Source organism: Hipposideros armiger, unplaced genomic scaffold (genome assembly GCF_001890085.2).
Source record: "Hipposideros armiger isolate ML-2016 unplaced genomic scaffold, ASM189008v1 scaffold_151, whole genome shotgun sequence".
Classification (NCBI taxonomy): domain Eukaryota; kingdom Metazoa; phylum Chordata; class Mammalia; order Chiroptera; family Hipposideridae; genus Hipposideros; species Hipposideros armiger.
Genome location: NW_017731501.1, coordinates 237,654 through 252,232, shown reverse-complemented (window position 1 = coordinate 252,232; position 14,579 = coordinate 237,654). Strand labels below are relative to the sequence as shown.

Below are 14,579 nucleotides of genomic sequence, written 5' to 3'. Positions count from 1 at the left end.
GAGGGCAGTGTCACTGGCCCTCATATGTGGGATCCGAACCGGGGCCCTCTGGCATCCCAAGCGAGTTCTTAACCATCGCGCCACTCGGCCGGCCCGGATAATACTCACTTTTAATACATTTCTTTTTGTGTGTATTGTTTTACTTTTTGCTTCTGGGATCACAGGTAATGTTCAGACTGCTAATAATATTAATAAAAATAACATTAATTTAGTTTAATATTTCTCTTTCACTTTTTATTTACCTTGCAGCTTTGATTAGTTTGTCCTTTGGAGGAGCAATTGGGCTGATGTTTTTGATGCTTGGATGTGCCCTTCCAATATACAAGTATGTAAAAATTTATTATTTTTTTTGAGTATATAATGGCAAAATCTTTCTACTCTTATACCTTAAATTTTTTTTTTTTTGCTGCTGTAGAAGTAATCCTGAGAAATGTTTATTTAACAAGGACAACTTTTTTTACAGTGTTCACTTAAAATTTGTTTGTAAATATTTTAGGACATCAAGGTGCAAAAAAAGACTTTGGCTATTGTTCCTTAACTGTTGTCAAGTCTGTAACAGTAAGGTAGCAACACAGTAGCCCAGCACTACTGCTCAGTTTTGAGCACCTACCAATAAAATTAAATACAAGAAAATTAAAAATGCCTTTTCAGCAAAAAATACCATAAGCAGAGTCCAGAGACAGTTAACTAAGAAAAAGAATCATGTAAGCAATTACTTTCCTTAGAATAGAACTTTTTAAAATCAATACGATAAATTAGTAAAATATATATATATATATATATATATAGACAACTCAGTAGAAAATGAAAGTATTTTCAACAAATATGAAAAATAACTTCAAATTGCTAATGAGCACATGAAAATATACTCAACCTCACTCAAAATTAAGTGAAATCCATTGACAAAAATAAAAGATTTAGGCAAGCAGGCACGGTCATGTACTGTGAGTGGAAATATAAATAAGTGCAGTCTTGGAAGCCAGTTTGCTTGCAGCTCTCAAAATGTATTCATTCTTTGAACTAGCCCTTCCACTTTTAGAATTTCCCATGCAAATCTACTTGCAGATGTTTGCAAAGATATGTGTACTCGTAGTTGGGCGAGAGTATGGATGTTCATGGCAGCCTTGTTTATAATAACAAAAAAAGCTGGAAGCATCCTAAAGGTCTGTCAAAAGAAAACATTGTTAAATTATGGCACATCCATCAATGGCTATATGAAGCAGTCTTAAAAAGAATGAGGAAGAGGTGTAAGTGCTAATACATAAAGTTTAAGATATATCATTAAGTGAAAAAGTACTGTGATCCTTTCATATTTTTAAAGTTTATCTATATGGAAATATGGAACGATCCACAAGAAGCTCAGTAGGAGCGTGGGAAAGAAAGCAGCGGAGATGTGGGCAAATTTGAGTTTTCACTTTTTGTGCTTTTGTGTTGTTTGAATTTTTTTTCCTTAAGCATTTGTTCATTTGTAATTTTTTCTATTCTCAAAATATTTAGGAAAAGATTTTTAGTAAAAAACATAGATCAATCTTTGCTTGTCATAAGCCTGTAAGTATAAATCTCCACTATGATGTGTAGTTTATTTTACGGCAGTTTCAAACACTATTTCTTTTTAACTTTTTATTTTGAAATAATTATGGAATCTCTAGAATTTGCAAAAATAGTACAGAGTGGTCCCCTGTGCCATTCACACAGCTTCCCCCAGTGGTATTGTCTTACATAACTGTAGTTATATTATCAAAACCAGGAAATGACATTGGCACAATACAATTGTTTGACTGTAGACTAAAAGCCATCTACTTTTGTGATGAATTCTGTATTCTGGCTGAAAGTCTTCAATATTACTTTCAGTTCATTTTCTGTATTTTGATTTCAATACTTTGGGAGTTCCTAGTGACCTAAGAAAAGTTTGAAGGTGTTCTAGCACTGTGCTAGGGCAGGGTATCATTGAAGTCAAGGGCATGAATCTTGAATTTTAAAAATTACTGTGTTAATAGTTCCCATTTTCCATATTCCTCTTTATAACCTAAAATGAAAAATATTTTTAATTTTGGGTCTTGATTCCAACTGTTATAATTTATAAAGCATTTTCTTTTACTATAAGAAATATTTCATTATTGTGTCATAACTGACTTTAGGAATACTATGATAAATGTTTCTCTATTCAGTGTTCAGGTTATAGCTTATTTTTAAAATGTATCATGCTTTGTACCTTGCAATATTTCTTTGGTCCTTATTTTTAAAAAGCATATTTTATGTGTAGGAAAATGACAGATGGCAAAAACATTAACTTATTTTTCTTTTTCTAGCCAATACTGGCCCCTCTTTGTTCTCTTTTTTTACATCCTTTCACCTATTCCATACTGCATAGCCAGAAGATTAGTGGATGATACAGATGCTATGAGTAATGCTTGTAAGGAACTTGCCATATTTCTTACGACAGGCATTGTTGTCTCAGCTTTTGGACTCCCTGTTGTATTTGCCAGAGCACATCTGGTAAGTGAATGCGTTCTTCACTAATGTAATGTAAAGTTTTTCACAGGAAAAGGTTTTTGTGAAAATGACATGAAAAAGAGATGAGAGACATAGGAACCTAGGGGATAGAGATAAAAATCTTACTTTCATTGTTGTTAACTGATAAAAATGATACTGGAGAGCATGGCTGGGATCTGCAGCAACAGTTGGCTTGCCAATACTTCGCTCTCAGAATTGGGCACAACAACTGACCGACCCAGTGCTGAACAACCACAGGCCTGCCCTGTACAGCTTAAAACATGAAAGACCTAAGGAGATCTTGTGTTGTTTGCAGGTGGGAAAGTGCAAAAGAGGAGAAGGGGCTGGGCTACATATACTGGGTTCTTCCTCCCACATTCTGCAGTCAGATTCAGTCCTCCATCTCTCGGGAAGTAGAGAAGGCAAAGAAGATAGGGACTGGCCGCCCTTCCATATGGAGAGGGCAATTACTCTTCCTGCCTCTTTAAAAGAATGTGCATGAGTGTATTTTCCCTTTGATACTTTAAATTTAATATACTCTCTAGATAAAATTTTAGATTCACTAAGAAAGAGTTGGTTCAAATTTCTTTATAAATAGAAAATCGTAGAATTCTGTGCTGCCGCCTCATAGCCCAAAATTAAGCTTGCCTTTAAAGAGTTAATCATCTTTCCATGAGTTTGTCTTTTTAAAGGAAATGGAGATAAATAAAAACAGCAATATAGAAGTACTGTTAAGTGTTCAATAGTGAAAATTATTACAAATCTTATTTGTTTTAGATCATAATTGGCATACGACTAGAGCCTTGATTTGCTTTTCATTTTCTTTCTTGCTTTTCATGTCTGTTAACTGGGTGTTTGTGTCTTATTTCCATAGATTGAGTGGGGAGCTTGTGCACTTGTTCTCACAGGAAACACAGTCATCTTTGCAACTATACTGGGCTTTTTCTTGGTCTTTGGAAGCAATGACGACTTCAGCTGGCAGCAGTGGTGAAAGAAATTACTGAACTATTGTCAAATGGACTTCTTGTCATTTGTTGGCCATCCATGCACACAAGAGATGAGGCAGCCATGCTGAATGGGTATAGCAAGCCTCTTGGGGGTATTCTAGGTGCTCCCGTCTCACTTTTATTGTAAGCATACTATTTTCACAGAGACTTGCTAAAGGATTAAAAGGATTTTCTCTTTTGGAAAAGCTTGACTGATTTCACACTTATCTGTAGTATGCTTTTTGTGGTGTCCTGCTGAATTTAAATATTTATGTGTTTTCCCTGTTCAGTTTTTTTTTTTAATCAATATGCAATGTTAAACATTTTTTAAATGTAATAACCATTCACATTGGTTAGGAATTAGATTTCTGCAGGCTGTTACTGGGCTAAAGTATATTTTTTTCTCAAAATTATTTAACTTTTCATTATTACAAAAAGTTATAAAAGTAAGTTTTCAATCAGTCAGGATGACATCATTCCCAATTTTATGCAAACATTCAGACTGTTGGCATACCTTACAGATTATATACTCAGTGCAAATATAGCTGCATTTATACCTCAGAGGGGCCAAGTATTAATGCCCATGCCCTCCATAAGGATTGCTGGGTTTGCCAGTAAGCAGGTGTTTTGTGAATTGAAAATTATTTTATGGAATTGCTACAAAGCATTGCTTTTCTTCTCAATTGTTAGAAGAACTTTTTGTTAAACTTTAAGGTAAGGGTATGAAAACAGATTTTGACATGGTTTTTATTTATGTTTATAATAGTTAGAGTGAGTTGCATTGTGGGGGGAAATGATGTTGAAATTCTGTTTTTTGAATCCTGTTTCTATTTATAAGTGATCTTTTGGATCTTCTATCGGCCTTTCATGTTTAACCATGGGTAAGATGGACATTCATGGAACTACTACTGATAAGGGAAAATTGTGTGTTTGCGTCATACATACCAGAAAACCTTTCCCATATCCCTCCTTTTAACTTATTTTATAAGATGTATATATTAAGTAAAGTAACTTTTCAGATGTAGTTTAACAACACTTTAAATTAGAGGTGTTGAGCTCACCTGGAAAGGAATTGCTATGCCATACATTCAGAGTGCCCACTGCCTCACAAGGCCTTGACATGATTAGCAAGTGACTTGTTAGTCTGGCAGATAATTCATGCATTAACAATTTAAGATTTAGACCACGGTAATTATAGTTCTTATTCTCTAAGGTTATATCATATGTAATTTTAAAATATTTAAGACACGTTTCCTGTATACCTCTCAGTTGGTTTGATTTTTAACTCATCATGATAGATCTGCTGTTTACTTTTAATGGCATTTATTGTGTGAATTAATGCAAAATAGCCAAATCCAGCTGTACAGCAGCTTCAGACACAAACCCAACCCAAAAATTTCCAGTAACCAGGCATGATCAAATTGTAGTGGTTATTTGCAGCTCACAATTATCCATACTTTTTTCAGGAGCTAGCTATGAAAATGTTCAAGTTGGTCTGACAGTATTTTGTTAAGGATATTTGTTTGTATGTTTATTCAGTATACTTACATAAAAATTGTTTTGCCTTGAGACAAAATTGAGTAATCATGACAGCTATCTTTTGTTGTTTTATAAAGTTTATTTCTCAAGAAAATGGGAACAAATTTTGGGTTTGTTTAGCTGTTTACTAAAGATGGCTAAAAGCCACAGGTTTTATAACTGAACCCAAGTTGTTACTTATAGTTGTGAGATGGGAGGCAGAATGAAATACCTGCTTGTGGTTGTCCCATTTACATGTTAGGCTGAAAATAGCTTACAGTGTTATAATGTACACTTGAAGAAGAAGGTACAGGTACACATGAATTAGCTGGTGAAACAGTTGGGAACTCAGTGCCTGTGATTTACTCAATTCTTTGGGCAGGAAGTACATTCTCTGGTCCTCCCCCATTTTCTGTTCTAGAATGTCAGTGCAGTGCACTGCAACTGTTTTATTCACTTGGCCATAGACTCTTTTTCTAAAGCTGCATATTCTTTCTGTATACTAATTGCATTGGCAGCATTGTGTCTTTGATCTTGCACACTAGCTTGACATAGTGCTGTCTGATTTCTAGGCTAGTTACTTGAGGTATGAATTTTCCATAGAATATGCACTGATACTGCATTGCCATTGTTCTATGGAAAGAAAACTTTTGATGATGAAACAATAAAGATTTTAAATATCTATTTTTAGTTTGTGGGTGTTTTTGAAATGAAAATATGCTCCACACTTCAGTTTCTGAAGTGCATTATCCATTTTAATAGTGTGATGTAAAGCAACTATGACATTAGTTATAATGTCATAGTCACTTCCAAAATAAAATTGAAGCCATAGTAATAACTATTACAGTGAAGACCTATGATTTTGAGCTATAGTAAAAGGATTGGTAATCTGAGGAAGTAGGATTTTTACCCAACCGTTTACAAAAACAGCTATAGAAGGTTTTGTTGACATAAAAAGACCACTGATGGTCTAAAGTCAAGGTTGTACTAGTTCTTAAATTTTCAGAATTTTTTTATGACTGCATGTTTTAATATATTTATTACCATTTATTGGAGTATTTTGCTATTTGCAAACATTTCAAGCAGTTAAAGGTAAAAAATTAATCTATGTGGTGGTGCAATGTGAACAGAGAAAAGTACTGTTCTCTTATCAAACATGAATCCTGTCCCAAATTGTCCTAATTATAGTCTCATTATATAGTACTTTACAAAGGTCGGATTATAGGTTCTCAGTGTCTGCTTTAGTATGATTTGGGGGGGGGGGGCATTGTCATAATCCAGATTGCTAGAGTAACTCTAGAATAGTTATATTAAATGTGACTGGATTCATACGTTTCAGATAACTGGATCAGCATGTCAAATTTAACAAGCAGCCATGCAGCATTACTGTTAAGTGATATGTACGTTTTAGGTCTCAGGATGCATTATGATGTATAAAATTGGTGGGAAATGCAAATTCATGTTTCTTCCACATATACCTGTATTGTCCTTTCTACCAATGAAGATTAGGGAGCTCTTATTTTGTTACAGGCCTCCTAATTTTCTAGCATTCCCAGGGAACAGAACATACCCTGTAAAATAAATATTGTCGATAACTGAAGCTTAAGTCAAAAAGAACTAACACTTGCTAATTGGAAACCTGAATGAAAGCAAAAGATGTTCATCTTCTGCCAGCAGTGCAATGCAGGCTTTGGCAGATATGAGTTTTTCAGAGGCTGACAAGATTCTGCATCCCACTGCTTTTAACCGTATATCTGGAGATTTGTGACTGGCAGTAGTTTCCTGACCTCTGGATTACAGGTATGGGGCCCATCTAGTGGATAGCTCCTTAACTTGCTCTCCCAAGCATTCCAATGATTTTTTTTTCTTATCTTTAAAAAAAAAAAAATCGGGGTGGCCAATTAGATCAGTTGGTTAGAGCATGGTGCTGATAACACCAAGGTTGCTGGTTCGATCCCCACATGGGCCACTGTGAGCTGCGCCCTCCTTAAAAAAAAAAAAAAATCAACTTCAGGCACCAAGACAATTCAATGGGGTAAGAATAGTGATTTCAACAAATGGTGTTAGGACAACTGGCCATCCATATGCAAAAGATTGAAATTGGATCCCTACCTCACACTATATTCAACAGGAAAAAGTGAAGCAGATTTCTCCCCACCTGCCTCTATTCATCTAGCAAAAATTTTGCAGGAAGAAATAAAAGAAAATCTGCATGTCTAAGGTTCTTTATAAACAACTGGCATATATTTCTTCCACTTATTTCCACTATATAAAAAGAACAAAATGATAGTTTTGTGGCTTGTTAAACTGAGAGAAAACATTATTTCCCTCGTACTAATAAAACACTGTGAACTTTGACTCTCCCTTTCTTGAGCTATATGATCAATTAATTTTTTACAAAAGTTCCAAAGTACTTCAAAGGGGAAAGAATTGTCTTAACAATAAACAATGTTGGAAGTGAAGACTCACATGGAGAAAAAAAAGAACCTCAGCTCTTCATACCACACACAAAACATAACTTGAGATGACTCATAGGCCTTAATATAGGAGGTAAGACTATAATAAATCTTGAAGGAAACGAGAAAAATCTTCATGCCCTTTAGACTATCTTTAGAGATACTCAAGGAATACTTAAAACTCATAAAAAGCACTAACCATTTTTAAAAGAAAAAATTGGTAACTTTATAAAAATAAAATTCTGCTTTTTGAAAGACTAAGAAAGCAAAACACAAACCTTAGAATGGGAAAAGTAATACATATATCTGACACAGGCCTTTACAACTCAGCAATAGAGCCCGTACAATAAAAATCTGCAAAAAAAATTGAAGACATTTCACAAAATAACATTTCACTTTTTAACTTTTATGAATATTCATGTACATACTTTTGTATAGATATGTTTTCAATTGTCAGTGTGTATGTAGGAGTGGAATTGCTGGGTCATATGGTAACTATATTTAACTTTTTGAGGAACTGCAAAATATTTTCCACAGCAGCTGCACCATTTAAATTCACACTAGCATTGTATGAAGGTTCCAATTATTCCGCTTCCTCACCAACTTATTATCTATCTTTCATTCTAGACATCCCAGTTGGTGTGAAGCGCTATCTCATTGTGGTTTGGATTTGCATTTCCCTAGTGACTAATAATGTTGAGCATCTTTTCATGTGCTTATTGGCATTTGTATCTTTGGAGAAATGTCTATTCAGATGCTTTGTCCATTTGTTAATTGGGTTGTCTTTTCACTGTTATGAGTTATTTATATATTTTGGATACTTAATCATTATCAGATGTATAACTTGCGAATATCTTCTCCCGTTCTGTAGGTGGTCTTTTCACTTTTTTGAGTGTCATTTGAGCACAAGTTTTAAATTTTTGATGAAGCACAATTTATATATTTTCCCTTTGGTTACTTGCTGCTTGTCATATCTAAGAAACCATTGCCTAATCCAAGGTCATGAAGATTTACACTTACGTAAATCTCAGACTTTCATAGTTTAGCTCTTACATTTAGTTAGGTCTGTGATCCACTGAGTTAATTTTTCACCATGTAAGTGTGAATCTACTGTAGCTTTATAGTAAAAGCCTTCATACTCTTCATTTTTTCAAAAATTGAAAAAAATTATGCTGTTCTTAGTACATTCATATAAACTTTAGAATTAGATTGTCAGTTTCTATTTTTTTATACATATATTTTTATTGTCTTTTTTTTTTAGCTGAGCAATCCTGCCACCTGTTGGCAGCTCAGCGGCTTCTCAGCTTGGGCCGGGACTTGAACCGCTGTTGCTCAGAGCTCAAACTCTTGAGCGAGCTCTTAACCAACTGAGCCACTCAGCCGGCCCGTATATTTTTTATTGTGAAATAAGCATTATTTTTTAATTAGTTTCAGCTATACAACACAGTGCAATAGTTATACTTTTTACCCCTCAAAATGACAACCCCCCTCCAATTTCTATTTTTTAAAAGCCTGTGATTTTAATTAAGATTGCATTGAATCTGTAGATCAATTTGGAGGAAAACTGAAATCTTAACAATTCTCTCAGTTACCTATTGCTGCATAACAAACCACCCCAAAACCTATTGGTTTAAATCAACAGTCATTTATTTAACTCAATTGTAGCTTAAAAGGTATTTCTAAGATAGTTGCAGCAAAAACCAAGTGAGACAAACTTCCTTTGAAATAGTTTTCTCTAGCCACTGTTATAGTTGTTCCAGGACACGAGGCCCAAAGCAGATTATTACAAGTATTTGACAGTTATCAACTGCCAAATATAGGCTGAGAAATTAAAACTGTATTTTCCAAAGTAAAAAAGTGAGGTCTTCCTACCCTGGCATTCTCTATTCTTCCCTGCTTAGTTTTTGTTTAATATTACAATTATGTTAGCACCATTCAAGGAAAATGGCCACAGACCACTCAATGGGAAAAGTGTCAATGTTATTTTGTAAGAAAGGCATACGGAAAGGAATATATTATGGTGCCCATCTTTAGAAAATATAAACCGCCACCGTGTTGAATGTTTCGATCCACATGGTATATCACTCAGTTTACTTTGTTTTTTTATATTTCTCAGCAAATGTTTTGTAGTTTTTAGTATATAGGTCTTATATGCATTTTTCTATATTTTACTATATTTATTCCTAAATATTTCAGAGTTTCTAATGTCATACTAGCATATTTTCTCTCAAACCTGAAGTGTGAAGTATGTTTGCATGGTTCCATGTCTTGTTCTTGTTTAGGAAACTATCCAGGCCTTTAATTTATTTAACAATAGGTAAATAGTATAATTTCAATTCATGAAAAGTAATATGAAGCAAACAAAGGGCGAGGAGGTGGGAATGCTGCGGTGGAAAGGAGGTTTATTTTGGACAAGGTGGTTCTTGGTGAAGTGTCATTTGAGCAGAGACACAAGGGATGTGAAGGAGCAGCAATATGTAGATCTGTGTAAGAACATTCTAGATTAAGAAAACAGCAATTTCAAAAGCTCAGAAATGTACTGTTTAGGCAGATAGAAAGTCAGTACAGCTGGACTGCAGTAAACAAAAGGCCAAAGGTTGAGTTGGTAAGATTAGCAGGTAAACTACACTGTCTTTTGTAAACTAACCTTAGAAGTGACATACCATCACCTCTGTCATATAATATTTGTCACACAGACCAACTTTGATTGAATATGGGAAAATGTGAATACCAGGAAGAGGAGATGGATCATTGGGGATTATCTTAGAGGCTTCTTATCACAGTGATTTTTAGTTTTTGTTCCTTGCAAAACATGTTGGGGGAGGGAAATTCCTTAATATGGCTTCACTCTGCCATATTTACCTAGTAGTCTTTTGCATAGTTGTTTTCATGTAAAATTTTAAACCTACACAAAAGTAGAGAAGAATATATTGAGCTCCCATGTCCCCATCATGCAGTTTCAACAATTCTCAATGTGTGCCCCCCATTTCTCCTACCCCAGATAATTTTAATGTAAATCCAAGACATCATTTCATCGGCGGGTATCTGTAAAATGTGACCCTTTTTTTTTAACATAACCACAATATTATTCCACCTGAAAAATTAAAAATAATGCTTAAGTCCACACATTTACATAACTATATAAATAGAAAAAGATACAAAAAATAATATGCACTTAGGGTTAGTTACATATTTATGAAGTGAGGGGGAAGTTATCTTTGTTCTTTCCTTCTATCCTGAACATGGTCCCTTGAATTCATATCATTACAGTGAGTATCAACCATTAGGAGTCAACACAAAGTTCATTCTATATGAAAATGCAATCTATGTTCTAAACAATTTATAAGAAAAGTTGAGAAAATATCCTTTTAGTAAGTTGAGGATACCAGAAAATGCTACCCATGTTTCCACACTAATGGACCCACTAAGGTGCTCGAATTAATATACTCAGATTGGCCATGCAACTAAACCAAGGTAACAACTGCATTATATGACGTGTACCAATTCCCTGCAAGTAAAAAATGTATAAATATATAATTATCTCAATTGTTGTAGCTTAAAAGCTATTTCTAAGAGAGCTGCAGCAAAATCCAAGTGAGACAAAGACACTTCCTTTGAAATAATCTGTCATCTCAAGCCACTGTTATAATTGTTCCAGGACATGAGGCCCAAAGCAGATTATTACAAATATTTGACAGTTATCAGCTGCCATATATAGACTGAGAAGTTAAAACTATTATTCAAGACAGGGAGAGTCAAAGAAATTCATAGTGTTTTCTTAGTATGAAGACAATAATGTTTTCTCTGTTTTTTAACAAGCCACAAAACTATCATTTTGTTCATTTTATAAGGTGGGAAATAAGTGGAAGAAATATTTGCCAGTTGTTTATAAAGAAGCTTAGACATGCAGATTTTATTTCTTGCTGCAAAATTTTTGCTGGATGTATAGAGGCAGGTTGGGAGAAAGCTGCTTCACTTTTTCTTATGTTGAAAAATTGACAAAGCACTTACACAGCCATAATGCCTTCAAGCTTAAAAGTAAAGGATATTTTATCCACCTTTTGTTTTGGCACACTAGGAAACTTGAGCCTGGAGAGGGAATGGCTGGGATCACACAGGTGGTTAGTGCAAGCACTGGGACTAAACCAGACCCTCTGCTCCTAGGGAGGTACTCTAGCTACTTCCCCACCAGGGGGTCGCGTTAACATCAGAATCAGCAGTGATTAGGCATCAAATGCTAATGTAGTAATAATATCCGCTTTATTAGACTTTTTTTTTTAAATGCTTTGGGAATAGGTGCAGTTGAGTGTTGGGAGCCGGCTGCACCTCAGTGTCTGACATGGCCTATCACACTGCTATTGTGACAAATCCTGAAGCTCTGGCTGAGAAACAGATACTGCTTTATGTTTTGGAAAATTTAAATTCCCCTTTGGATGCCCCCAGTAGGATAAAGATCTGACACCCCTTCTTATATTGATTGTTTTATTTACTTTAACCAAAAAAAAAATAAGTGAGTTTTAGACATATTACAATAATTCTGTTTTACTGTTAGTTTCTTGCGATAGATTCTTAGTGATAGACAAGTTATGCACCTTATAATTCTTAAGATCCTGTTTAGCCAGTAGTGTTTGAAACAGTTGCTAAGTAGTAAACATCCTGTAAGTGCCAAGGCAGGACCTCAGCTCTGGCTATTATGGAAGAAATTGAAACATAGTTAGGATAAGTTAGTCATTAGTGAAGAATAGATCCGGTTGTAATAGAAACATCGCGAGGAAGTAATATTCTGAGAAAAACAAACTTCTAAGGAAAATAGACCCTGGGAAGGAAGGAACATTGAAACTGTGTAGAAAACAATTTCCTAATGGGTAAAGGTTTAAACTTGGAAAACCAACTTTGGGAAAAACAGCTCAATGACGTAAATATTACCTAAAAAGGACAAGCTGTAAAAATAAAGTGAGACATTAATTCTTGAAAGCGCTCCTGTGTCTCAGAGCGTTCTTTCCTCGCTTGCCTACTCCGCATCCACTTGAGGGAACCCCTGGACCTGCGGGAGCTGGTCTCCCGCAGTTGAGACAGGTCAAATAAAGTATAACCCCCTTCACTCTCAGTGCTGAACCCCGAGATGATAAGAAACCAAATTTCCTGCACCATCTGCTATATTACAAACATGTAAAGAATCTGTTGGAATAGAGAGTCCAAAAATAAATCCATACCTATATGGTCATTTAATCTACGACAAGGGAAGCAAGAATTTGCAGTGGGGTAAAGACAGTCTATTTAATAAATGATGCTGGGAAATCTGGACAGACACATGTAAAATAATGAAACTGGACCACCTCCTTATGCATATACGAGAATAAATTCAAAATGGATTAAAGACTTAAATATAAGATCTGAAACCATAAAACTCCTAGAAGAAAATATAGGAAGTAAATTTGCAGACATTACTCTGAGTAATATTTTTACTGATATATCCCCTCGGGCAAGAGAAGTAAGAGAAAAAAATAAACATGGGATTACATTAAACTAAAAAGTTTTTTCACAGCAAAGGAAACCATCAATAAAACAAAAAGGCATCCCACTGAATGGGAGAAGATATTTGTTAATGATACATCTGATAAGGGGTTAAAATCCAAAATATATTTTAAAAAATCATTCAACTCAACACCAAAAAAACCAACAACCCACTTAAAAAATGGGCAGAGGACATCATGAGACATTTTTCTAAAGAGGACATACAGATGGTCAACAGACATGAAAAAATGCTCAACCTTGCTAATTATTAGAGAAATGCAAATAAAAACCACAATGAGATACCACCTCACTCTGGTCAGAATGGCTATCATCAATAAATCAACAAACAAGTGCTGGCAAGGATGTGGAGAAAAGGGAACTCTGGTGCACTGTTGGTGGGACTGCAGATTGGTGTAGCCATTATGGAAATCAGTATGGAGGTATCTCAAAAAACTGGAAATGGAACTACCTTACAAACCAGCAATTCCACTCTCAGGTATCTGTCCAGAGAAATCTAAAACGCTAATTCGAAAAAATGTATGCACCCCTATGTTTATTGCAGCACTATTCACAATAGCCAAGATTTGGAAACAACCAAAATGCCCGTCGGTAGACGACTGGATTAAGAACCTGTGGTACATTTATACAATGGAGTATTACTTGGCTATAAAAAAGAAGGAAATCTTACCATTTGCAATGATATAGATGGACCTAGAGAACATTATGCTAAGTGAAATAAGTCAGACAGAGAAGGACAAACACCATATGATCTCACTTATTTGTGGAATCTAAAGAATAGAATAAATGAACAAACTAATCAGAAACAGTCTCAGAGATATAGAGAAAAAACTAAGGGTTGCTAGATGGGAGGGGGGTGGGGATGAAAGAAAAGGTGAGGGGATTAGGAAGCACGATTGGTAACCACAAGATTGCCACAGGGATAGGAAAGACTGGGGAATATAATCAATATTTGTAAAGATTTTGTAGGGTATCAGATGGACACTTGTCTTATTCTGGAGACCACTTCACGGACGGTGTAGATGCCTGACCACTGCACTGTACACCTGAAGCTGAATAATACTGAATGTCAACTCTTATTTAATATATATATGGTCACCGGATGTGGAGTACAGCATAAGGAATAGAGTCAGTGGAACTGTAATAGTTATATATGATGTCAGGGGGGTAGTGGATTGGGAGAGGGGGTTTATCAGTTTGTGAGGGGCATAGATGTCTAACTATTACATTGTTTTGTACACCTAAAACTAAAAGAAAGAAGAAAGAAAGAAAGAAAGAAAGAAAGGAAGAAAGGAAGAGAAAGAAAGAATCTATTGGAAGTGACTACAGTCTACTAGTTGGCATTTTAATCAGGATAATTACTAATGATAGCCATTTATTCTTTTATAGAGTTGGTCATTGCAATGTCCATAATCTGTTGGCCTCTACAGTGTTCCTGTGAGTACAGTGGTCAAACCAGCTCTTTCACACCCACAGAATCTGCTTCACCATCAACCTGCTCCTCATTGTTAGAGCCCTTTCTCTTCACCCAGGCTTGGCAGGCTGGCTGCCAGGACCTCTCAGGTGACCGGCCAGAGAGATAGCTCATTGCCTC

General features: G+C 35.3%; 1 protein-coding gene across 1 annotated transcript in view; it reads left to right on the top strand.

Moving 5' to 3' along the window:
• LEPROTL1 (leptin receptor overlapping transcript like 1) overlaps positions 1-5,685 on the top strand; it is a 12,878-nt gene extending 7,193 nt beyond the window's left edge. Inside the window, exons 2-4 of the mRNA XM_019651000.1 lie at positions 250-325; positions 2,310-2,496; positions 3,368-5,685. Coding sequence (XP_019506545.1) covers positions 250-325; positions 2,310-2,496; positions 3,368-3,484 — 380 coding nt within the window. The 3' untranslated portion in view covers positions 3,485-5,685. The remainder of the gene's footprint in view (positions 1-249; positions 326-2,309; positions 2,497-3,367) is intronic.
• Positions 5,686-14,579: the final 8,894 nt, after the last annotated feature.